The sequence below is a fragment of the Phyllostomus hastatus genome, unplaced genomic scaffold (assembly GCF_019186645.2).
Source record: "Phyllostomus hastatus isolate PE091 unplaced genomic scaffold, TTU_PhHast_1.1 phas_scaffold_555, whole genome shotgun sequence".
NCBI classification, from domain to species: Eukaryota; Metazoa; Chordata; class Mammalia; order Chiroptera; family Phyllostomidae; genus Phyllostomus; species Phyllostomus hastatus.
The window spans coordinates 4,202,844-4,227,906 of NW_025334036.1; the positions used below are offsets into that span (position 1 = coordinate 4,202,844).

General features: G+C 53.2%; 1 protein-coding gene across 1 annotated transcript; it reads left to right on the forward strand.

The window, feature by feature from the left end:
- Window positions 1-7: 7 nt before the first annotated feature.
- On the forward strand, window positions 8-8,636 carry MRPL46 (mitochondrial ribosomal protein L46). Its single transcript, XM_045824721.1, has 4 exons — window positions 8-243; window positions 2,136-2,322; window positions 3,688-3,861; window positions 8,249-8,636. The coding sequence occupies exons 1-4, from the start codon at window positions 16-18 to the stop codon at window positions 8,497-8,499; spliced, it is 840 nt and encodes a 279-aa protein (XP_045680677.1). The 5' UTR covers window positions 8-15; the 3' UTR covers window positions 8,500-8,636.
- Window positions 8,637-25,063: the final 16,427 nt, after the last annotated feature.

The window sequence follows — 25,063 nt, forward strand, 5'->3', positions numbered from 1 at the left end:
TGTGGGAGGGCAGAGATGGCGGCGCCGGGAAGGCGTGCACTCTTAGCGGTGGCGAAGGGCTGGCGGCGTTTCGAGGGCTTCTGGGGCAATCGTCTGGGTTCTCGCAGCCTGACTCTTGCGGCCGCACCGTCGAACAGCAGTTCGCCATGGCGCCTGTTGGGTGCCTTGTGCCTGCAGCGGCCACCTGTGATCTCGAAGCCGCTAACCCCTTTGCAGGAAGAGATGGCGGCTCTACTACAACAGGTAGATTTGAGGTGCGAGTGGCGGCCTCTGGATGCCGTTAGGGAACCAATAGAGACACGTGGGCTTGGGTTCGATCCCGACTGTGGCACCAATTAGTCTGTGTGACCTTAGACAAGTTACTTCACCTCCCAGAACTTCCATACCCTTCCCTGCAAAATGGTACCTGCCTTTCTGGGTTAGTTTGGTACATGGTAGCCTTTCAGTAAAAGATAGTTTGTTTTCAGTGACCTTTATTGTCACCTTAGGCAACTCTCTGGAGACACTTTTTTCATTCGACACTCGTGGGAAGCGGTGGTGAACAAGACGGAATCAGTCTGTATCATAGGTAGTTGGTAGTTTGGAGAGGAGGGAGTCTTCGTGATGAGTGTTAACAGGCAGTGGCGCTTCTGTAAGATGCCTGTGGTCAAGTCAGCCCCGTTTTGCCTCTCAGGACTGTTAATGTGAGAGGCAGGTGAGGAAGTATGGGCTAAAAGTCGGGTGTGGTAACTGTGACGGTTTCAAGTCCCCAGAGATAGTAGTGACTAAAGAATGGTGTGTTTCTGTATACTCTAAAGGGAGAGCTATAAACTTCAAGTCATGCTTTTTACTTGGTGCACTAATTTTTTCTGCAAAGTATTTCATTAATCACTTTACAGGTAATCATTGAGCACTTACTTTGTACGACAGACATGTTGTGGAAAATCCACCCACATGCGGGGAGAGAACGAAGCACAAACTTTATTACACGAGTGCGGGGCTCAAGGGAGTCAATTCCCAAATCCTGAGCCAAAAAGGCTGGGTTAGGGGTCCCTTTTATATACTAGTTACATAGGCAGAAAGGGAGGGGGACCAGCTGCTGAAAGCAAGCATTCAGAAGCAGGGGCAAGGTTAGTGACCTTGAGATATCATTACCTAGCAACTTCTGCTAGTCAGCTCCTTACCTAAAAATAACTTTTACTCAGCTTTTATTCCGACAAAACTTGCAAGTGTTACAGAGAGCAGTTTCTTTTCCTGCCACAAACATTGTGCTAAAACGCCAGGGATGCAGTCCTGGCTGGTGTGGCTTATTTGGTTGGGCATCGTCCCCAAAACCAAAAGGTCGAGGGTTCGATTCTTGCTCAGGACACATCCCTGGGTTGCAGGCTCAGTCCCTGGTTGGGGCACGTGTGGGAGGCAGCAGATTGGTGTTGCTCTGTCAGCATTGATGTTTTTCCTCCCTCTCATCCTCCCTCCCTTCCCTTCTCTCCAAAAGTAAGTAGAAATGTCTTTAAAAATAAGTAAAATGCTAGGGATGCAGTGGGAATAAGATAGACATAACTGTGGTTCTCCGAGTGTTTCAGGCAAGTGGAGGAGGGCCTGTCAATAACCAAATAATCACATGACTAATTGCGGAGTCTGGTAAGTGTTGTAAAGGAAAAGGCAGTACTGTAAGAGAATTTAACAGGGGCATCTAATTTTGATTTTATGAGAGGTGTCAGGAGTACCTCTCAAAGAAAGTGATATTGAAATTGGGATCTGAAGGAGGAGCAGGGAATCTCCCGGGAGGGGAGATTAGGAAGAAGGAACGGCATCTGTCAACTCCCCGAGGCAGGAAAGCCCATGGTGAGTGAGATTCTGATCGGACCCTGACAGGACTGGAGCTCGGTCAGTGGGCGGGCAGTGAGTGCCCGTCCCGGGTCTCTGTCCCCAGCTTCTTGACGTCCGGTCACATCCTGACTTTTTTTTTTTTTTTTAGCAGCTGTGACTGAAGCCCAAAGTGCAGGTGACCTTTTTCTTTCTCTGTATTTTCCTGTGGTGTTTTGATGGTGTGTCTGCTTACGTTGGGCGATAAGCTGCTGAGTCTGTCAAGTGCACTGAGTCTCTGCTAAAGCACGCTTTTATTCTGCGTGTTTTCTTGTCTTTTCTGTGTCCAGATCGAGGTAGAGAGAAGCCTGTATTCGGACCACGAGCTCCGCGCTCTGGACGAGGCCCAGCGCCTGGCCAAGAAGAAAGCGGACATCTACGATGAAGATGACGAAAAGAGTATATTGCTGGTGCAGGACCTGGAAGACATGTGGGAGCAGAAGTTCCTGCAGTTCAAACCTGGGGCTCGAGTAACAGGTCCGTGGTCTTTTTAGGCCGGTAGGAGGAAGGGGAAAGGGGAGCATGCTGGTTCCCAGACAAAGGACAGTCGCCTAGCTCTGCTTTGTGTTTTAAGTGACAAACCATTGCAAATGAGGAAACTTCTTTCAGGTGAGAGGAAAATAAATTTTTTTCTCTGTTCCTCACATCTCTCTCTAATACAACTATTTAAGGCCTGTGTTATTTTTGAATAGGAAGTAAGGATTTTGGGAGAGCCTTTTCTCTCTCGTTTAAACTTTATGAATGTTTTCTGAGTTTTTCTCCTACTTTGGACTGAGGGGGGGAAATAAGGCCTTTTCCCACTAGTTCTCTGTGATTTAGCCTAAAGCTGTCCTCAGCCAGGGCGGGGTTCTCTTATCCTTGTCTCACAGAAGAATATTGAAGAGAAGGTGGGGCTACTTAAGTCAGTAACAGTGTCAAAACCAATGAAGTAACAGGATTTGAATTAGTATGGGTATTGCTCCTTTTCCAGAAGCTCCAAGTACTTTACGGTTTGCTCTTCGGAGGAGAAGTTCAGCTTTTGGTTTCCTTTTTTTATATTTAGTTTCCTCAAGATTGTGAGACTCTTCCTTCAAAAGGTTCAGGGAAATGGGTTGGGGTTGTAATTTGATTATAGTAGCTCCCCCCTCCCCCATCCACAGGGAACACATGGAAAGACCCCTGTGGTTGCCTGAAACCATGGATGGTACCAAACTCTGTATACTATGTTTTTTCCTATACATATACACTTACGGTCAAGTTTAATTTATAAGTGAGGCCCTTTAAGAGATTACCAATAGCTAATAATAAAGGAGAACAATTATGGCAATAAACAGTAATGAAAGTTAGGTGAATGTGGCCTATCTCGAAATACTGTACTGTACTTACCGTTTCACTTATAGGACGCACTTTATGGCCTATCTTTCGCATATCTGAGTCTCTGGCATCACTGCCCTTAAGCTCTGGGGCCAGGACTAAGTCAAAAAGGGTGATGGGAACACACACACACACACACACTGGGATACTGTGAGAGGTGGTCTGGTAACAGAGGCGGCCGAGTGACCGGGGCCCGGAGCACACACAGCGAGGAGACACTGGGCAAAGCGGCGATGCGTCCCCCGGTGGGATGGAGCAGGGGGGTGCGCAGTTTAACACGTTCGAATACTTTATTTCTGGAATTTCCCATGTGTGCTTTGGCTGTGGGTAAAAGGGAACCACGGGCTGGCGGGGGGCGGGAGTCTGCTGTGTAAGTGTGTTTGAGGGCGAGGATTGCGGGTCCGCCTTGAAGGAAGGATGTGAAGCGCTCATCTCCTCGGCCTGGCGGATCACAGTTGCCTTGTCTCCTCCGCCCCCCTGTCTCTGCAGACGCCGACGAGAAGAATGACCGAACCTCACTGCACCGGAAGCTGGACAGGAACCTTGTTCTGTTGGTCAGAGAGAAGCTGGGAGACGAGGACGTCTGGATGCTGCCCCAGGCAGAGTGGCAGCCCGGGGAGACCCTCCGAGGGACGGCCGAGCGAACCCTGGCCGCGCTCCCAGGTGAGTTCTCGGCCCCCCTCTGAACCCCACGAGACTTGCTTCCTCCCCGGCCCCGGAATGTGCAGGCTGACTGCCAGGACGGGTTCAGAGGTGAGGGTTTCCCTTAGATCAAGTGAGAATCCGCCTTTGTCCCACTGCGACTTTCACGCCCGGCGCACTGGCTCCCGAACAACGTGGGTTTGGCCTGCCCCTCGGGGCCATGCGCATGCAGCGTTTCTTCAGTGAGTGCATACAGTGCTGTGAGCGCATTTCTTAGGGTTTTCTCGGTACTTTTTCTCTCCTTGCTTTAGTGTGAGAATACGGTGTATGATACCCACACACGTGAAATATGTGTTACCTGACCGTCTGTGTTAATGGTGAGGCTCCTGGTCAGCAGTAGGCTATTACCAGTTAGGTTCTGGAGGAGTCAGAAGTTATGCACAGATTTGCGACTGCGTGGGTGGCCGGCGCCCCTGACCCCCACCTTGTTCAAGGGTCAGCTGCACATTGTGAGTTGAGGTTGCTGCCATTCTCTCAGCCTGCTGCTTCTGTTATCCTTGCTTACTGGCACTGCCTCTCGCCCACTCACCCAGCTAGAAGCCTCAGCGTTATCCTTGAGCTCATTGCGGCGTCCGTAAATTCCTGAGTCCCACCTGGTCTGCTCTAAGTACTGCACTCTTCTTTACTCCCACAGCTTTGGCCATGAGCCCTTTACTTCTGGCTAGACTGGGGTTTCTCAGCCTTGGCACTATTGATATTTGGGGCCAAGGAATTTTTTGTGGGCACTGTTCTGTGCATTACAGGCTGTTCAGCAGCATCTCTGGCCAATATCCACCAGATGCCAGTGGCACTAACCCATTATTACTGCTCTCTTGTGACAACTAAAATATTTAGATATTGCTAAATAATACCCGGGGAGCGAATCACAGGGGTCGAGAACCACCACACTGGCTGTTGAAGTGGGTACCAAGTAAGCACCCCTTTTCTGTGTCTTGGCCTTGAGTGCTGCTAGAAATGAGCTGCTCGGCCACAGGTCCCTGGCCACTGCTCTAGAGTTCTTACAGGGTTTCCCACAGAAGTTCAGACTTTCAAGCATGGCCTGCAGGTCTTCTGTGCTCTGACCCCCAGCTCACCCGTCTCCCGTCCCATTAATGTGTAGTCTAGGTTCTGGCCTAGCAAACCTCTTGCATTCCTTGAATAACGTGGTCTTTCCTGCGTCTCTGCTTTGACGCATGCTGGCTTCTGATTGGATGCCTTTACTCCTCCCTGGTCTGACCACTCGGTTTGTAAGACTTGGCTCGTTTGTCGTGCCTTCTGTGGTGGGAGCTTCTCCGGGCCTCTGGGTGGAGAGCGCGGGCCTCCCCGCAGGCGCCCACCGCGCCTGCGTTGCCCGTACTCAGAGCGTGCAGCCAGCGCACACTCTGCCTTCCCCTTGCTGGACGCTGTCTGGGCGGCGGAGTCACGGCGCTGGGCAGGACGGGACCCCCGCTCCCTGGGAGCGTATGTTGTAGTGCAGAGTGCACTCTTTCTCTCACCCCATTGCCCTGTGCTCGTTTATTAACACGCTTCCCTCCCCAGCCGTAAGTCGGACTCCCTCCAAGGTACGTGCAGCGTCTGTCCCCCGTCACCCCAGCTCTCAGCAGAGCGCCTGGCACGGAGGGGGCACTTGCTGAGCGTTCACTGAGAAGATGGGTTTGCAGTATAAGTGCCACCGGCTTAAGTGCCTGCTGACGACTTGTCAGCAGCCGGTGGGTGCCCCCTGGACCCTCTCCCTGGAGGGGCCGGGGTGCCTGCAGAGGAGGTGGCGGGGCAGAGCGGAATGGGTGGGGCCTGTGCCGTCTCTCGGTGTTCTCAGCCACCCCAAGGGAGGGGATGGCGGGGGGGCTCACGGGATGGTGGTGCTCAGACGCTCAGCCCGCCTCACGTCAGACCTGACGGACGCCCGCGCAGCTCTGCCTCCTCCGTGCCACATGGGAAGGGGATCCTCCTCGGCACCACACCGCTCTGGGCACCGCACCGCTGGTTCCCCTCCCCGCTGCAGCCAGTGGCTCTGCAGGGAGACGTGTTTGTTAAATGTTGACACTTAAGTGCATATGAAATAAAATGTGTTGACTTATTAGAAATTTATTAAAATGGCAAAGAAAAGCTTAAGCAATATAAAGGTGTATTTATGAAAACAGTCAAAGCCCGTTCTATCCCTCCCTCTGGCACCACACTCTCCGTGCGTTTCCGCACGTTGGAGCTCCCAGGGGTGGGGTTCACGGCTAAGGAGAGACTCGCTGGCGTTGCTGGCAGGTGCTGCCTCGCGGTCCTGCACGACGGCGCACCTGCCACTGGGCGTTTTCAGGGGTGGTGGGAAGGAGCGCCTGTGCACCCAGACCCCCTACGTAAGGCACTCTCCTTTGAGTTTTGCCCGTGCAGTCAGGGAAAACGATTGATTTGGGATTCGCATCTTCTCATTGCCAGTGAGTGGACCGTCTTTTTGTGTTTATTGGCTGTTTGTATTTCTTTATCCGTGAACTGCCTGTTCAGGTTCTTTGCTCACGTCTGTGATGAAGGGTTTCTTTTTTTCTTGATTTGATTATATTTTTTAACCCATTTTTTCCAAGATTGTAGAAAAGTAGTATGTGTCCACTGAATCAAGTGGAAATTTCAGCAAGGCATAAAGACAACACGCCAGTGTGATCCCACCACTCACAGATACCTGCTGTCGGTATTTTATGTTGTATCTAGTGGTGTTTTTTAATAGCGAGGAAGTCAATTGTATAAAGTGAGAGAATTATTACACAGTGTCTAGTGAGTATATTCTGGGATAAGAAGTAATTTTCCCTTCTCAGAGGCAACCACCATTAACAGTATTTGGTGTGTGCTTTTAGAAATGGGAAGCACATACTCATTTTATGTTTCCTTTTCCCCCACAGTCAGAGCTTATTGCTACATGCTACAGAGTTACATACCCTTTTCCCCTCATATAGACAGCCTTCTGTGTCAGTACGTGAAGACATGGCTCGCACTTTTTAACACCAGTGCGCTGTCTCATAGCGTGTACGTACCGCCTTTTGTTTAGCCCGACTGTGGCCTTAACAAGGGAAGCTGCAGCGAACGCCCTTGTCCACTCACCTTCGCGCCCGTGGCCGCACGGCTGCGTCTGGGACGGGGAGGGCCTGGGAGCAGGGTTGGGAGACGCGTGGGGACGTGGGAGTGGAGTCGGCAGCTGGCTCTGGCCAGGCAGAGCGGCTGTGCGGGTCACGCCCGTCGGAGGGGACCATGTCCCCCTCGGCCGGGACATGCGGCCTGCAGCGCGGCGTGCGGACTTCAGTCACGCGTGGTCGCCTCACTGCGTGTTTCCTCAGTGGTAATGCCGAACCCCATCACGTTGTAATGGGCTTGTAAGTCATTGGTACTGACTTCCACGGGAACTTCCCGTTCGTGTGCTTGGTTCATTTTTCTTTTAGACGTGTTGTTTTTTCTCATTGATTTCTAAATATTTTTTATACCTTAAGGGGTTTCTCTGTCGAATGTGTTGAAATACGTTTTCTAGTTTGTCATTTTTGTCTTTGACTTTTTTATGCTTTTTTTTCCCTTGAAGGAAGCTTTCATTTTTATGTAAATAAATATCTTTTCTTTCTTTTTTTAAAAAGTTTTGTGTTTTGGTTAGGCCTTCCTCTCTCAAAAATGATACAGAAAGTACTCTTATGGTCTCTTTCTCCTTAATGAAAAATTTAAAAATACGGAAAAACTCAGAAAATATTAAACATCCATAAAACTGCCATCCAAAATGAACAAACATTCAATAAAAATTTTAAGTTTCTGTTGTTAGTCTTTGATCTGATGGTATTAATTTTGATATGAGGGCTGAGATCAGCTTTTTTTTTTTCTTTTTAATTTAGCTAACCAGCTCTCCAAATGCCAGTTAGAAATTCACCTGTCATTTCCTCATCCTTTGGCCTGCTGGGCTGGGGTTATTAACCCTGTGTTGCACATTGCAGAAATCACCTGTTGGCGTCCCTTTGTCTTTTAACTTCGGTTACGATGTGTTCACTCTACAGAAGTCAGGTCCGGTCCTTTTCATGTTTCCGTGAACCACTCCCTTTGAAAGGCTGGTGGATTCTGCTTTGTAGATACCAGGAGTCTCGGTCCTTCACCAGCAGATGGTGGCGGGGCCCTGTCTGGGAGTTCAGTGCCCTGGCCCCCGGTCCTGACCTTTGAACTGCATTGCTGACTTCATTGGATGGCGGTGGCTCGGTGCATGGAGGGACCCGGTGAACCCCGGCTCTTCAGGAGTGACCCCGTCTCCCTCCGGGGCCTGCTTTTACCTTGGCCCGAAATCCCTCTCGGAGGTTTTGGGAGCCAGAACAACCAGGTGAGTGTGTCCTCACCTTCCAACTCTGTTTCCCCCCTCTCTCAGAAAACAACATGGAAGCCAAGTTCCTGGGAAATGCACCCTGTGGCCACTACAAGTTCAAGTTCCCCCAGGCCGTACGGACAGAAAGTAGCCTTGGGGCCAAAGTGTTCTTCTTCAAAGCACTGCTGCTCACGGGGGACTTCTCCCCGGCCGGGAAGGGGGGCCGGCATGTGTGGGTCAGTAAGGACGAGCTGGGTGACTATTTGAAGCCCAAATACCTGGCCCAGGTCAGGAGGTTTCTGCTGGACCTCTGATGGACTGGGCTGCCCGTGGACGGTGCTCGCGCAGGTCTGCGGTGGGGCCTCACGGACGTTTTGTGGTTGCCCCATCTTTTCAGGGAATATCCAGAAGCAGACTTGATTCCTAGCAATAAACGAGTAGTTTGTCTGTGTGTGTGGGTCTTGCCTGCTCTGTCCTGTGAGGAGTGCTGACTGCCTCTCCCTGTGGGGGGGGCGGGGCCGGGCTCTGGGCGTCGTCCCCCTTCCTCTCCGGGCTGATCGCTGAACACTGCGCTAACTTCGTAGTGAGTCGGTGGGCTTCCTGGGCCCGGGAGAAAGAGCAGGAGGAAACGAGTCGAACTCGTGAAAGCCGTGCGTTCTGTGAAAGCGTCTGGGCCCATGGAGAAGGGAAAAAACAAATAAAAGCTAGTTGTGTGTGTAGTGTTTTAAGCCATTGTCTTCCCTTCCCTGTCTTTCTAGAACAAGCAAACAAACAAAACTCAAGACCAAATTACGTTCCGGAGGGTGGGCCCCTGTAGCCCAGGCTTCCCCCCCTGGGCCAGTGTTCTGGGAGCCCACTCGTCTTACTGCGCCGGCCGGCATTGCCAGAGGCTGCGCCTGGCTCCGGTGAGTGTCGACGAATTTCAACACGCTGTCCGCTTTACCAAGGGTGATTCACGAGCGCACCTGCCCGCGCCGAGCTGAGCGTCCAGCGGTTTTTGACCAAAAACGGCATGACCCTCGTGCCCCCGTCCCTTTTCACCCGATCTTGCCCCAAAACGGCTTTTATTTGTTTCCTCGGATAGAAAAATGCCCTTGAAGGGAAACATTTTGCTGACATGGAAGAGGTGAAACAAAAAGCACGAATTGGCATTGAAATCGGCGAGTTCAAAAACTTGAGCAGTGGAGAAAAAGTCTCCGTTGGTCTGTTGCATCAGGTGGATGCAGGTCTTTGAAGGAGACTGAAGTTTAAACATGTAACATCAGATACACCTTTTCTATAAACTCCGTGTGTCCCCCCCAATCAAGCCTAGGGAATAATTCCTTATCTTACTTTTATTCCTTTTTTAAAAAATATTTTTTAAAGACTTTATTCATTTTTAGAGAGGGAAGGGAGGGAGAAAGAGAGAGAGAAACATCAATGTGTGGTTGCTGGGGGTTATGGCCTGCAACCCAGGCATGTGCCCTGGCTGGGAATCGAACCTCCAACACTTTGGTTCACAGCCCGCGCTCAATCCACTGAGCTATGCCAGCCAGGGCTTCATTCCTTTTTTTTTTAAAAAGCATTTTATGTTTACACAGTTGTGTGTTGTGAAACAGTCACATGAGAGAAGCAGTGTCAGCTTGTTCTCTGCATTCCACAGTCGGGGCATCACGGCCTGTGTGGCTCGGCCGAGAGCCGCGCTGCACGGCCCAGATGCTGCGGGACGAGGGTGCTGAGCCCTCGCCTCGCCTCCGGGCTGGAGCTCCTGACCCCTGGCCGTGTGGTCCGGTTCACCGCTGGCCCCGGCACTGGCACGGGGAAGGCTCTAGGTGGACATCCCTTAAAGGGGGAAGGAGGGAGGGTCTCAGACACGTCTCTGCCCGGGATAGTGCTCCCAGTAGCACGGCTGTGGTCCTGGGTCCCGCCAGGTTTCCTGGTTTCCTCTCGGACACCCTTCCGGTTCAACACACGGGCATGTAGGATGTGAGCTGGTGAAACGGAATTTCCACGGTCTGTGTCAGGTGCAGCCTCTTGCTCTCGTACAGAGTCAAAACTGGGGAATTGCCTCCTGTGGTCCTAGTTGAGGGGCCTCACGCTGACCTTCCTCCTCCTTCCTGCACGTGCTCTTTGCCCTCCTTATGGAGGGGAGATGTTTCTGGCCTAGGCTCGGCGATCTGCTGGGCAGCAGGAGAAGGTAAGGGCGGCTGTTGGACCAGGCGTGCGTTCCTCTCTCTGGTTCGAGAGTGAATTGCGTGCGTGAACTGTACCGCAGGGACCTCTAACCTGTAAGGGAAGGTGTCACTGGGCTGCGGTGGTGACTGGTTTCATGACTGACACCTTGATTTCTAATAAATATATTTGGTCTTTGTCTCCCTTCACTTACACAGAGCATCTAAAACCTTGATGTTTCCTAAGTGCTGAGAACAATAAAGGTCTCATGTTAATAAGGTGACTTTGGAAAGCTCCTTGGTAGCCAGGGGAGCCAGCCATGGGATCAGAGGGCTGGAACTTTCAGACCCGGCCCCCTGACCTCCAGGGAGGGGAGAGGGGCTAGGCATTCAGTGCACTCACCAGTGGCCGGTGATGTAATCCACCATGCTCACAGCAGTGGAGCCTCTGAAAACCACACGGGACAAGGGATGGAGAGCTGCTGGGCGGCGAACACTCGGAGATTCGGGGGGAGGGGTGCGCTTGGGGCAGGAACCGATGCTGTGTTCCCTTTCCCCATACCTTGCCCTGGGCGCCCCCATCTGGCCGTTCTGAGTCACGTCCTTCTATAATAAACTGCTAATCTAGTAAAATGATCCATTTGAGTTCTGTGAGCTGCTCTAGCGAATCAGTCAAACCTAAGGGGGTGGGATCATGGGAATCTCCAGTTTATAGCCAGTGGGTCAGAAGCACAGGTAACAACCTGGGCATGTGATTGGCATCTGAGGTGGAGGGCTGTCTTGTCGGACTGACCCCTTAGCATACAGGGTCTGATGCCGTCTCCGGGTCGGCAGTGTCCGAATTCTGCTGAATTGTAGGACATCAGCTGGTGTCAGAGTTGCTCGGTGTGGGAGAAACACTCAAAACGTCGGAACGGGTACCGGAATCTTAATTCATTCATAAGATGGCCCGTTTTGTCAGAGTTGTTTCTTTAAAGGGAAATAGCATGTATACACCTGGTCGGTAGAGAAATGGTATCGGGATAGCCTGAAATTAGGTTAGTTCCTATGAGGTTTTCCCCGGAACATTCCTATTTTGAAATGATCAGGGACAGGACTGAATGCCCCGAGAAAGCCGGAAATTTTATAGACATGCCTCCCTTTATTGCCGGTAGCGGCAGGTTTAGGGGCTTCGAGACTCACCCCCAGCTTTCCCACTATTAGGCTGTCTGGGAACCCGAGTGGCCAGGAGGGCACTGCAAAGATACGCTCGCATCTCCACCTTCTGTCTTAACAAAACCGACGAAGAAGGCTCGTCCTGGATCACATGTTAGGTTTGGACAGAGCAGTCTCTGCCAGGACCCGCAGCTATCTCAGAACACCCACATCTCGGGGAGAAAGACGGAGTGCCGCCGTTGGCGGCTGCAGGGGACCAGTGCCCATGCCAACGGGGGCCCAGCTGCTTTAGCGTCCTCAGTGGGCTTGATTCTGTTTTGTTGGTGCTCTGGCTACAGAATCCTGTAGGTTTTAGGTGGCCTGCCCCAAGCTCCTTTTCCCCAGCAGCCATATTCTTTGGGGAGTGCGATTCTGCAGAACTTTCAGAGATAAGTTTTTTTACACCATGATAGCAAGAATGACCGTGTATGCAGAGGGCCAGCCAGCCAGCCTCCACTGGCTGCCAAACAGGACCGGAAAATCGTTTCTCATGCGTGCTCTGTGCCAGCAAACAAAAGACGGAGGTGGTGTTCCCAGGGTCTTAGGGGACGGGAGCTTTCAAAGAGAACGGTGGGAGGACAGGGGAGTGATGTGGGTGATGTGGGGCTGGGAGTGCGGTTGGAGGGGTGTTCGTGCACCCTGAGGAATGCTGGTGTGTGTGTGTGTGTGTGTGTGTGTGTGTGTGTGAGTCACACGTAGGACAGACCTCCCCCCCGCCCCAGCACACTGGAAGGCTCCTCCAGACGTTTAGCGCCCCCACCTGGTCATTGCCTTCCCGAGTGATGTTCAGTCACCTCCATTTTTCACGTTTGCTGTGTTCCTGGCAACGTATCCTCCAGAGTTTCCTTGTGCCGGGCCGTTTCTGTACCTGGCGTGCAGGTCCACGCCTCTCCTCAGCACTGGTGGGACAGTGAGCTGTTTGTCAGTCCAGCGCCTACACCTGCTGACCTTCCAAATCCTCGGGCAGAGCCTTGAAAAAAAAAAAAACAGGTGAATCAGCTTCTTTCCCCATGGAACTTGAACCTGGGCGGCAGAAAACCTGGCTTTGAACTTGTTTGATGACTTGTAGCAAGTTAACAGCTACCGTCACTGTGAGGGACAGTGGCGTGACCCAGAGTGCCCAGGGGCCCACGCCCACAGCCCACATTCCCATTCAAGCCAGCAGGGCGGCGGCGGTGTCCCTGCTCGAGCGATGAGAATGTGGACTCAAGAGGTTAGCTACCTTGCTTACAGCAACTTGCTAGTAAGCAGCGGGGCCGGAATTTGAACTCCGATCCGTGTACAAAGCTAGTTCTCAGCCGTTCTTAGCTTCCCGTTTCCTGTCTGTAAGATACAGACGATACTCTTTTTCAGAAAACGTGATAATTTATGTCAAAGTACTTAGCACCGTGCATGGCTTGTTGTAAACACTCAGTAAATGTTTCCTCCTTCCAGCCTCTCCAGATTCCTAAATTCTCCTGCATTCAGCTGTATCATCTTTAGCTTCTACATCTCCTACTCTTCCCTTTTCCAGGTTTTGTATTTTGCGGCCACTAATAGGGTCTGAGGTATTTGATAAGGGACACGGGTAATGTGGACCTTAGTGGATTCATTCCATCAGCCTGATCCCCAAATGGGTGGGTGGTCAGCCCCATAATCAATTGGTTGGGCATGTTCGTCCATTCCTACCCTGGGCCAGGACATCCAGAGCCACTGCTGGGCACAGGCCTACGGGGCACTAAAGCCAGAATAGACCTGCTGACCCATTCTGTTAGCCCAGCAGGGGGAAGAGAACACAGCTGAGAGGTTGGCAACCGGTTATTAAGCGCTCAGCCTCAAGCACACACAGCAAGATGCAGCCTGTTTGCCCGAATTCTTAGGGCGGCCGCAGCCCCCGCCCTTCTCTGTTCTGTTTCCTGGACGCCTGGATCACAGCCAGTCACTCCAGGCTCCCGGTCCCCTGCCACTGGCCTTGGATTGTTGGTGCTGAAGACCCCAGGACGGGGAGGAGGAAAGGGCTCTGCTCTCTGCATCCGGGAGAGGGACCCGGAGTAGGTGCTGCTGTGCGGGCCCAGGGATAGGACCAGACAGCACACCACTGCAGCAGCCGGGGGGCCGGCGCTGGGAGTCCCCTGTGAGTCAGGCGTGGGGACAGCCCGGGAGGGCGGCACTAGCCTAGAGCCAGCAATAGGTGGATAGGTGCATGTGTGTAGGTACTGCACGCGCACACACAGCAGCCGTTCTGCCCCAGGCCATCCTCAGATGGGCCAGGGCAGCCAGCAGCAGGATTGTCAGGAGGATCGGCAGTGCAGGGACACCACGGATTACTGGAAACCCAGATACGCAGGCCCCAAGGGGCTGCTAGGTGGCTGAAGAAAGGACGAAGGTGAGGGGACAGCCCCCACCCCCTGCCCCCAGGTTCTTCTTTGGCTCAGTTTGGGTAAAATAGCCCCAATGCTGTTAGTGCAGACACAGTTGGGAACGCCCCGGGAAGGGGGTTTGGGAGGATACCTCCCGGTCAGGAGGCCTCCGGGTAGACAGGGCTGAGGAGAGAGGAATCCCCCAGAAGAAGGAGTCTGGTGGAGGTGGGGTGGGGAGGAAGGCGGGGCTTCCCGGCTGGTGGCCTGGGCTCATACTTGTGAGTGCCACAAGGTGGCGGAATTCGCCTGACAACCAGTGTGTCCCTGCACAGGGACCGCACTGCACAGGGCCCTAGGCCACCGCCTTGGAGAGAGAGTCCTCTCACCCAGACTCTGCAGAGCCCCGGCGGCGGCGCCCTGTCCTGTGGGGGTGAGGGGCAGCCCGCAGCTGCCAGGACAGATGCGGGGTGCGCCCACTTATTCGGCCTCACTGGAGTCTCAGGTCGGCCCTGCGTGGTGGCATTCACCCTTGCCACGTGTGCATCTGTGGACAGCGTGGGCGGGGGGGGGGTGGAGGGGTTTTGTGCGGGCCTCATCACGAACGTGTGGTGGGGCCAGGATTTGAACTCAGCTGCGTGGCGAGTCACCCACGGCCACCCACGGCCCCACGCTGTCTGGGCGGCCTCCTCTGATTCATCGAGTTTGCACACCTGTCATCAGGGGCAGCTTCCTGGACCCCAGCCCAGGTCTGACTCGGGGCACGCTGGGAAACTATGGAGAGCGTTTGGAGGAGATAACGATGCAACCGAAGACACTGAAGCTACTGAGTTTGGAGACTAGAACGATGAGAGTCCCGGTCTTCAGGTGTGGCGGCTGTTCCTCACCCAGTGGGTGTCCATCCTTCTCCTCTCAGCCGGAGCTTGAAATGCAGTAGGCGGAACTTTTCGGGAAAGGACAGCATGGGAAGAATTCGTTGACATTTAGGATTCTTCAACACCAAAGTGAATGTCTGAGACATTCCAGTCACCATTCAACAAGACTCTGTGGAGGAGGCGGCTGGACCGCCAAGCACGGGGCATGAAACAGGGGTCGAAATGCGCCTGGCAGCTGTCCTCGTGGTGGTGGGGGCCGCAAAGGGGAACCGGGCCGCGGGAACAGATATGCTGGGCACCCTCCGGTTGGGGGGTTGGGGAGCACAGGTCGGGGAGCGCAGGTCGGGGCTAAGCGGAGCCTGAAGAACAGGAGGAGTGAGCTGGGGCAGGGGCAGAGGCAGGGGCAGGAGGAGCGTGTGCCCACAGAGGCCTGGAAGCAGTTTCGTGGGGCTGGGGCGTAGGCCTGCGGGGATTGCACAGTGTTACACACTTAATTGTTCAAGACGGCCTCAGGGTTGCCTTATGGAACGGCAGGACAATGCGTCCCATGATCCTTTGTTGCAGTGGAGCCATTGTCTTGCCTGGGGGCTGGGTTCTAAAGCCTGTGCCGGAGTCACATGCCATGTTCCAAGTCACCGCTGAACCGTCTCTTAGGAAGGTGTCACACCAGTGGTGGGCACGGGCCTGCCGGGGAATCTAACGTGGCCAGTGCCCTCCAGCGATGGAACCAGGCGTGGTGTGTCCAGCTGAGCACGAGACTGACCCGTTGGCTTGGGTTTAGGGGATATCCTGTAGAACATACTGTAGAAGTCTTCTACCTCTTACTGAGCAGCAGTTGACTGCAGGTCTACATGCCCCCAGGGAAGGACCCAAATTAGGGCAATTTGGGAGAATTTGAAGGGGGTTCCGAAATGCATGAACTCAATCCCGTGAGATGCTCACACACGGAGAGCGGCGTCGGGACCCCAGGGAGACTGCGGCACCCATGCCCGGCACACCCCAGAGCAGGCGCCCCTGGGGCAGTGAGCTCGTCCACAGCGGATGGAAATGCCTGCTTACACGTGGTCAGGCTCACCTGCAGACATCCCAGCACCGTGGCTGGGATTCATACAGGTCAGCTGCGCAAGTGGTGTGCTTCTGGGCCATGCGCTGGGTTCCCTCCCATCCGCCGCAGCTGGTGACCAAGCCCTAAAGTTTGTGTTTTAAGCCGTGTACCCAAAGGAGGCTTGGCCTTACAGGTGACGGATTAGCATTTTTTTTTTTTAAAGGAGAGAGATTTGGGTATTGGAAAAGTACTCAAATCAAGCCCGCGATAAAGTGATTTAAGTTAGGTAATCCTGGCCTTGGTCAATAAAAACATACGATGATTGTGGTGATGACCGTGGATTTGGTGGGTGGCATACAAATGGAGAGCAGGCCCCGAAACTTCCTGTGGCCACGGCTGCCTCCACAAAATAAGAGTTTAACTTTCTAAGGTGACTACTCCGAAGCACACGACACTCATTTGGATGGATAAGTGCGTGTGTTAGAAAAATGGTGCAGCCACACCTGATGTGCAGCCCTTTCTGAGCAGCATCCTCTCAGCCACTTTTTTGTGCCTATGCGAGAAGGGAAAGTTTTTCACACGTATCTTCCCCAGCAGAGACACACAGCCACGTGTTCCGCCACGTCCGCGGGGAACATTTCCGTGTGCTTCCTTCTTTCCATCTGCACTTCTCGCTGATCTCTCGCACAGCCACACCCCCCACCTCCGTGAGCATCGTGTCACATGGCTTTGAATATTCACGTCACACAAACACACAGCTCTGAGCACTCACATCACACACACCCCCCCTCGAACACTCGCCACGCACGCACACACCAGGAGCGTCACGTATTCTCATCACATACAGGCACGCACACCCCCTTGAATGTTCACATCGCATGCGAACCCTTGATGCTTGCTCCTATCACGCATTTATACAGACCTTCGAAACCCGCCTGCTGCGCACACACGCCGGAACCGTCACACTAGAACACACACACCCGTGAAGCCGACACGCGCCGGCGCACTCCTGAGCATTCACATCACACGGACTCCCGCTGCGTATTCACCTCACGCCCGGAGCAGGTCATTGGCCTGTTGCTCTCAGATCTGCTCCCTGCCCTTCCGCTGCTGAGCTCTGCAGTGTGTGTGCGCGCGCATGTCAGTGTGTTGGGGGTTGGGGGGGGTGCTGAGCCCTGGATATCACATTTTCCAAGCTTTCTTGCCACTGGATTCCAACTGGATTTGGGCAGCACGAGGTGCGGGGAAGGTGAAGGGAGAAGCTGGGCATTTCTCCCCGTTCTTTGCCTTGGTGCCTTTCCCGGCAGCCCTCCGGCTCTGCGGCCCCCTCGCTCGCCAGCAGGCTGCCTCCCGATTCCAGTTCCTGCCAGATGGTCGGGGCTCGTGGCAGCCCCACCTCCTCCCTCTGTCCCTGCTGCTCTCGGGGTGGCGGCGTTGGTGGCTCCTGCTCTCCCTCACCTTGGGGTTGCTCCACCATCCCCTGCTTCTGTTTCTCGGCCTTCTCAATACGTGTTTTTTTTTTTTTAACGAGTTCCCTGAATTTGAATTCTCTCTTCTGAACTACCTGGCACGGATGACCTTCCCCTGGCTGGACCCCGGCTGTGGCTCAGCTAACCCCCAGGCTTTAGGATATTCTCCTGCCAGAAGGACGGACTTCCCTCCAGCTGTGCTCGGATCTCTGCCGGGTCCGGTCCCGGTTCAACAGGCTGGCTGTTCGGTGTTTGCTGGGCCAGTGATTACGGTGGCCCTCCTCCCTGTGCCGGGGTTTTTCTGGGACAGGGCTCGTCGTGGCCCCGAACTAGGCGGCTCTGGGGCATCTCCAGCCCTCTCTCGGTGGGTTGCAGATGACAGCGGTGAGCCCAGCCTCCCGGAGGGCCCAGCCGTCTCGGCCGGGGCCCCTGTGGAGAGTGGGCGTCCACTGAGTGGGGGAGCTGCCACCGAGCCTCAGTAGGCCAGGCGTGGTTTCCGGAGGAGCAAGGGGGCTCTCAGTGCCCGAGATAACCAGGAAAGAATTGGGGGTGTCTCTCCTTCCCCAATGATTTGGGTGCACCTGTGACCTGATTACTGGTCCCCAGGCCTAAAATTTTAGTTCTGAAATTGACTCGGGCCTGCTATTCTTCACCTCGGCATTTGTGCTCGTAGGACACCAGGGGCTATTACCTGCCACTTATTTCTGTCTACAAAATGTCTAAGGAACTGTTTGACCTGAACAAATCATATGTTCTCCCGTGGGCCTCGGTTTCCTCACCAGCAACATAAGGAAGTCGGATTTACAATGCTGGTGGGGACTGCCTTGGGTTGGTGGTTGGGGCGGGTCCCAGACAGTACCTGCAGTGTCCACAGGGAGGCGCCACACACAAATGCATTCATGCCTGGACCCTGCCGGCCAAAAGCTGTGGGGCCGGAGGAGTCAGAAAGCCCAGGGCCCCCTCCCCCAGAGCCTCCCTGCAGGCCGGGGCATTGAAGACCTCCGCCCCTACGCAGTGTCAGGGCGTGGTGGAAGTCTCTAACTGAGTCGTTACCACCTTAGAATGAGCTCCTAGGATTAAGCGGAATCATGAAGAGGGCATGGGGGGACTCAGAAGAGGTACAATTTGAAAGGGAAGACAGAGCCAGGAAAAAAAAAAACTAACACCGACATCCAAGCATGTTCACACATATTTGATTCAATTTAATATATTTCTACTTTGAGCACACTGATACGCTGGAGGCTCCCTGCGGCCCAGTGTCCTGAATCTGTGTGATCTTTATAGTACACCCGAGGGTAGTGCGAGGGTGTGTGTGTGTGTAAATGTCCCTAATTGACAGACGAGGGACGCCAAGAGCTGGGGGACTGAAGTGGCACAGTCCTGGCCACACACCTGGTAGGTGGCAGAGCTGGGACTTCAATCCAGGTCTTAATGAGCCAGCAAGGACATCCCTGGGTACTGGAAACAGTCAGTGGGGTGAGCACCTGCCTCGGGGTGGCCTGGGGTCATTTCACCTGGCCAGCGGCGCCGGACGCGCAGCAGGGAGGCCGTGCTGGCCAGACTCGTACACGGCAGCAGGTGCAGCCGGTGAGCTCCTCCCGTCAGCTGTGCCGGCACTTTCTCTCTGCATCTGGGGGAAGGAGGCCCAGGCAGGGAGAGTCTCTCACTGCAGGCCCCACGCAGGACCAGAGACAAAGGTGGGAGACCCCTGGAGTCCTGACTCCCAGCCCCTGGCTTTCTCCATGTGGAGTCCCAGCGTGCGATCTGGTGCTTTCTGGAAGCCTCTGGAACCTTAGAGGCCTCCCTTGCGCTCACAAATATCAGGCCCTGGTGACAGCCTCTCCTTGGCCCCCTGGCAGGGCGCCTCGGCCCCCAGAACCCCAGCTCAGAGGAGCAGGGCTTACCCAGCCCACGGGGCACGTGGGGTGAGGAAGAGCCTGGCTCTGTGCTCTGCACGGCTTTCCCTGGGATGACAAGATAACGCGTGTGAAGGAACGTTAGCACATCCAAGTTTACGGATTATGTGGAGATCGCATTGTCATAATCTCCCTGGCCATCTGCTCTCGGCACTGCTAGCCAGGACCTCCCGGAGGCCTTCTCAGGCCTCTGTGCGGGGCGAGGGCCAGGGCTGGCCGTGCTCTTTGAGCCTGGTGCCAGGCCAGGATTCTCTGAGGGGCCTCGAGGGGTCACTGCCCCCGTGCCCCGGGCAGGAAGGCTGGGCAAGGCTGGGCCAGGCAGGGCGGCCGCAGGCGGGCAGGCATGCGGAAACCCATCCATTACCCATAACGCTGCATATGGACTGTCCACCTGGTTTTGTGATGAAAATGCACACTTGCACTTTAGAAGGCATCATTAAGCACATCTCTGGGGTGGAGCGGTGGGAGGGAAATTTGGAGATGAGATGCAAAGACCTCCCGTCCTCCTAAGGGTGTGCTTCCGAAGCCCCGAGCCTCCCCGCCTCCCGGGAACAGGAAGTCAGAAGTGGCGTCAGAAGCAAGGGCACCCTCAGTGCTGTCAGTCTGGGCTCTGCCTTCCCGGCTGGCCGAAAGCCCAGAGCCCACTGAGGATCTCCCCGGGGAAGGGGAGAAGGCAGTGTCACACAGGGGTGAAGTGTTTCATGGGCCTGCGGCTCCTGACGTCCAGGTCTGAGCTCAGCTCTCCATCGCTGTGTGGCCTCGGGCACGTCCCTTGGCCTCTGGGTGCCTCAGTTCCTCATCTGCATAGTGGGGACACAAATAGCGCATAGCTTGTGGGTTGCTGTGAGGACTCAACGAGGGTGAAGATTGCCTGGCACCAGGGTCTCTGCGTCCAGAGACTGTCCTGAGTGTGGGGTAGCGGCTGCTGTTTGGCCTGTGATTTCTAGAATGTGAGTGGTGTGCTGGTGAGGGGGCTCCCGGAGGGGGCGGTGGGGAGGGAGCACTATTTTGTAGCACTTGCCAATTTCCATGGTGTAAATACCCCCGCCGTGGCCGCCGTGAGCCGCCACTGGGGCGGCGCTACATGAACCAGGAAGCGGTGCTCACAGTCGGCTCTCAAGAGTCGGTGCGAGCTGATTCCAGCGCAACTGTGGCCCAGGAACACTGGCATGATAAGGCTGCTTAATAAATACTAAAAATTTTTGTGCTGGTTGTTTAATAGCCAGTACCTCGGGAGTCCTCCTACTACTCTGGTAAACTTGACTTGTCCTCTTGTGGTCCTCCCAGACCTCCCACTGGTCCTTGGAGAGAGTTATGAAGACCTTGCTCCCGTGACTCAGCCACCATCAGCTGTGGTTGGTCAAGACCGGGCCAGACCGGTGGGCAAATTATTTGAGTGTCACAGATCTGTAGCCTGGGGGTGCCAGGCCAGTGGGCGGAGTGGCCCTGGTTTGAGGAGGTGATGCCACGCCTCCCAGCTGTCAGCTGTGTCTTGGGAGGGCCCCATCCTCAGGGTCGCCTAGCACAGCAATAGACGGAGGAGAAGCAGCCCCATGTCTGGGGGTCAAACTGGGGCAACAGAGAGTGCACATCTCCCTTAAAATAGAGTTTGCACAGGATTTGCTCGAGTGATTAAAAAAATGTCATCAGTATGACCTGCATCACCAGCTTGGAATGCAAATACTGTAACATTTCTTTGATTTCTTCAATTAATTGCTTGAGCAGTCTTTATTATTCAGAAGTTCAGGATCTCTCTTTTGAGGCTCCCTGCCACATTGGATTGTTGGCTCAGCGTGAAGGAAATAGACCTGCTTCTAAATGCTGGGCAGAGAAACAACTCGAGTGTGATCTGGGTGGGTGGCTGCTTTGGAGACCTCGCCCAGGACGCCCAGACTGACCCGTGTGCCAAGGTGGTTGCATCTGGGGCAGCAGGGAGACAGGCAGGTAGCAGACATGAGTGTGATGGGTCGGGGGTGACAATAGAGAGTGGTGGGGTCTGTGGCGAGGTGTCACGTGCATTCCCGCAGCCAGTTGAGGCCAAATGTGGGCCCTCTGTTGCCATATTCACTCATGTTTTCAAAAGAAATGAGATACATCTGTGTGGAGTGGTATTTTTGAACAATAATTTACATACAATAAATAAGAAAGACCCTAATGAAATTTTAACATATGTATACATTTTATATGTGCAACCACCATCAAAAAAAGCTGTGGAATATTTCCATGTCTCAGAAATTTCCCTGGTGCTCTTTCTAGGTCAACAGCTGCCCCTCCGTCAGCAAAGGTATCCGTGAGTCAGTCTGTCTGATCTTGAACTGCTGCTAAATAAAATCTTACAGTGTGTGTTTTCCTGTGTGTGGCTTCTCTTGTTTGGCATAGTACTCTCAAGATTATCTGCCTTGCACATCATCCATAGTTTACTCCTTTTTATTGCTGAGTAATTATCACAGTTCGTTTCCCCATGTTCTTGTTGAGGGCTGTTTGGAAGGTTTTTACCTCTTAGCTACTGTGAACACAACTTCTTTTTTCTGCATAAAGGCACGCATTTCTCTTGGACACACACACACACACACACGGGTGAGCAAAAGTAGGTGCACAGCTCATGTGGAAAAGGACATGCAGGGTATGTTTACTACAGTAGCTTTATTAACGCTGTTTGCGTACTCAAAACTGTAAGCCCAGTTCTGCCCACCCCATGTTATGTGTGGCAACAAAGGGACTCTCACTCAGTGAAGGTCTTGATCAGACATCCTAATGAAAAACGCAAAAACATGCATTTTTATTGTATAAGGCTCTTCACCGCAACACCACCTAAAACTTTTCCATTGGAAGGGCTGCTGGAAATAATTCGCCTGGCTCAAATATGATAGAATTATTTGTTATCAGATTTATCCATTCCAGATCATGAACTTTAGATTGCTCCTCCGCGTCCTGAAAGGTGACCTTCAGCGATAAAGAAATTCCCTTGACCTTGGAGTGACTCCAGGAGACAATTTGCAGGCAAGACACAGCGGCACAGCAGAAACGCTCAACATTAATTTGAATGTGCTCCGCGAAGAGGGGGCAGTTGTCACCATGGAGATTTTGTTCTTCCCTACACTGAGCTCCAAATGAAAGGGGAGGAGTTTCCAAAGCAAAGATGCTGAAATAGGTGAATCGAAAATCTGGATCCAGTTTGTAGCCATTATTAGAAATGCACTTGGTGTGAAGTTCGGAGCCTGGGTTTGGGGACACACCTAACGATGACTAGACGGACTCCGCGAGCACCCCGCTTGTTCAAATACAGGGCGGGGCAAAAGTAGGCTTTCCGTTGTGGCAGAGTTTATTCTCGAATTATTTATTTATTAATTATTGTATTATTTTCCGTATGAACAGCTGTAAACCTACTTCTGCCCCACCCTGTGTAGGCATTAGAGTGCCAGTAGTGGGCCATAAAATAGGTCTGAAACTTTATCAGAAACAATTTTTTTCTCTTTTTTTTAAAAAAAGATTGTATTTATTTTTAGAGACAGGAAGGGAAGGAGAGAAAGAGAGAGACATCATTGTGTGGCCTTTTGTGCACCCCCTACTGGGGACCTGGCCCAAAACCCAGGCATGTGGCCTGACTGGGAATTGAACCAGCAACCCTTGGGTTCATAGGCCAGCGCTCAGTCCACTGAGCCACACCAGCCAGGGTGATTAGAAACAGTTTTCCCTAAGAGTTATGTCAATTTACATTCTCACAAGAAATGCACCAGAGTTCTCATGGCTGCACATCCTCACCAGCACTTTTGGCCCCTCTAGTGGGGGAGTAGAGGCACCTCATTGCAGTTTTAATTTGCATCTCCCTGATGAATAAAGATAATGAGCACCTTCACACACATCTGCTGGCAATTCAGTATTTACTTTCGTGATGTTCCTTGTCAATTCCTTGCCCTCTTTTTTAATTTGGATGCTTTTTATTTATTTATAAAATATTTTACTTATTTATTTTTTTTAGGGATAGGGGATGGGAAGGGGAAAGAGAGGGAGAGAAATATCACTGTGTGGTTGCCTCTCACGCACCCCCAGGTTGTGGAACCTGGCCCACAACCCAGGCATGTGCCCTGACTAGGAATCGAACTGGCAACCCTCTGGTTCACAGCCCATGCTCAATCCACTGAGCCACACCAGCCAGGGTGGTGCTTTTCATTAACTATATATATATTTTCTAGTCTTTGTGTATTCTGAGCACAAGTCCTCTCTCAGATATATGTGCCGTGGCTATTTTTTCCCAGCCTGTGGCTTGCCTTTTCACTTTCTTGGTGATGCTAATATTTTTTTCCTTAAATGTTTGGTAGAATCCATCAGTTAAGCCATCTGGGTCTGAAGTCTAATTCGTGTGAGGTTTGAACTACAAATTCAGTGAGCAAAAATAGAATTTCCGCTTTCTTCTTGTATCAGTTTCAGAAAGTGGTTGTTTTTTTCCCTTTTTTCTTTCTTTTTCTCTTTTTCTTTTCTATTTCTTTTTTTTCTTTTTCTTTTTTTTCCCCATTTTTAGAAAGTGGTGGTTTCCAGGGGATGTTTCTTATTTCCTCTAAGTTGTCCAATTTAGTAAACCAAATTTTTTTTAATCGTACCTCCCTATTATCTTTATAACGTTTATGAAATCAGTAGATAAAGTTGTTTAAAAGATTAAACCTCCATTCTCGGAGCTAGTGGAGGCGTTTCTGTCCGTGCAGCCATGTGGCCCCTGATGGGGACAGCGCCTCTCACCTGTGGCCTCCCCAGCTCCTCGCAGCGAAGCCGGCTCGTGCGGCCGTGACGGGGGCGCGCCCCGCAGTCCAGCCGACCCGGGGCCCAAGACCAGAGCCGTACGTGACACAGGGGCTTCTTCAGTGGGCGAGGGGCACCGGCAGGGCGAGCCGCTGGCTGTGTCTGGGGCGTTTCCAAGGCAGGCGTGGCTTCAGGGACAGGTGGCAAAAAGCTGTAGTGTCCCTGCAAAGCCACGGGGGCGGCTGGTCTCATGCTCTCATCTAGCCTCTAGAACCCCCAGTTCCCCCCTTTCCTGTGACCTGAGGTTGTCCAGCTGCTCTCTGGTCCCCTCTACTCTAACTGGTCCCCCCTCAGTTCTTTGGGTCTCTGTTCACTGCAATATCCTCCTCTCTCTTCTCCTCCCCTTCCTCTTCCTCCTCCTCCCTTTCTTTTGATGTAGAATCCCACATACCTAGCAATCAGAGGTGGCAGATACCCTGCTTTAACCCCGTGTCCCCTGGGCCCAGTCTGGCTCCTGACCCCCGGTAGCCGGTACCCAGCCCTTGCATAGGGCTGCAACCATTTGCCTCACATCCTGTTCTGTGCCTGACACCTGGTGGGTGCTTAGGAGACACCTGTGCAATTGGAGTTGGGAGAATATCCCTGACATAATAGGATGCTCTTCCGAGGGGAGCTAGAACTCAGGGCCTTGGGGGGAGGGGGGAGAGGGCAACGGGAGTCTGGGAGGCGGGCCGGCTGGGGTGGGAGGGGAAGTCGCCCAGCACATGTTTTGGCAACTGAATTACTCAGGATAGTTCGACTGCTACAGCGGAGAAGCTGGAGATTGCACATCTTAACCCAGCGGAAGAGGGAGGGCAGGGGACAGTGGGACTGTCTTCACTGTGTTTCCCGTGGGAAGGGACGGGTGTGGCAGGGTGAGCCGGTTCAGAATGGGCGGGTGTGAGCAACAGCAGGGTGCTCAGCGTGTTGGGGCTGCCCGCAGCTGTCCGAGGCCTGGCCATGTGGCAGTTAGGACAGGACCGGTGTCCTGCGGTGTAAGAGCCCAGAGGGCAGGGGTTGGGTGAGGCTTTGGACCGGCCAGTTGCATGCGGGAGCCGTGCTCTTAGGAGACGTTATGGTCTCTAGAAGTGTGGCTCTGGGAGGGCAATCTCCCCAAAGT

What these genes read in the sequence shown, in the direction of transcription:
- MRPL46 (XM_045824721.1), top strand. Translation starts at nt 16, where the DNA reads ATGGCGGCGCCGGGAAGGCGTGCACTCTTAGCGGTGGCGAAGGGCTGG. An exon ending in ACCTGGGGCTCGAGTAACAG is followed by an intron (nt 2,323 to 3,687) that starts GTCCGTGGTCTT and finishes CTGTCTCTGCAG; the next exon opens with ACGCCGACGAGAAGAATGAC. An exon ending in AACCCTGGCCGCGCTCCCAG is followed by an intron (nt 3,862 to 8,248) that starts GTGAGTTCTCGG and finishes CCCCTCTCTCAG; the next exon opens with AAAACAACATGGAAGCCAAG.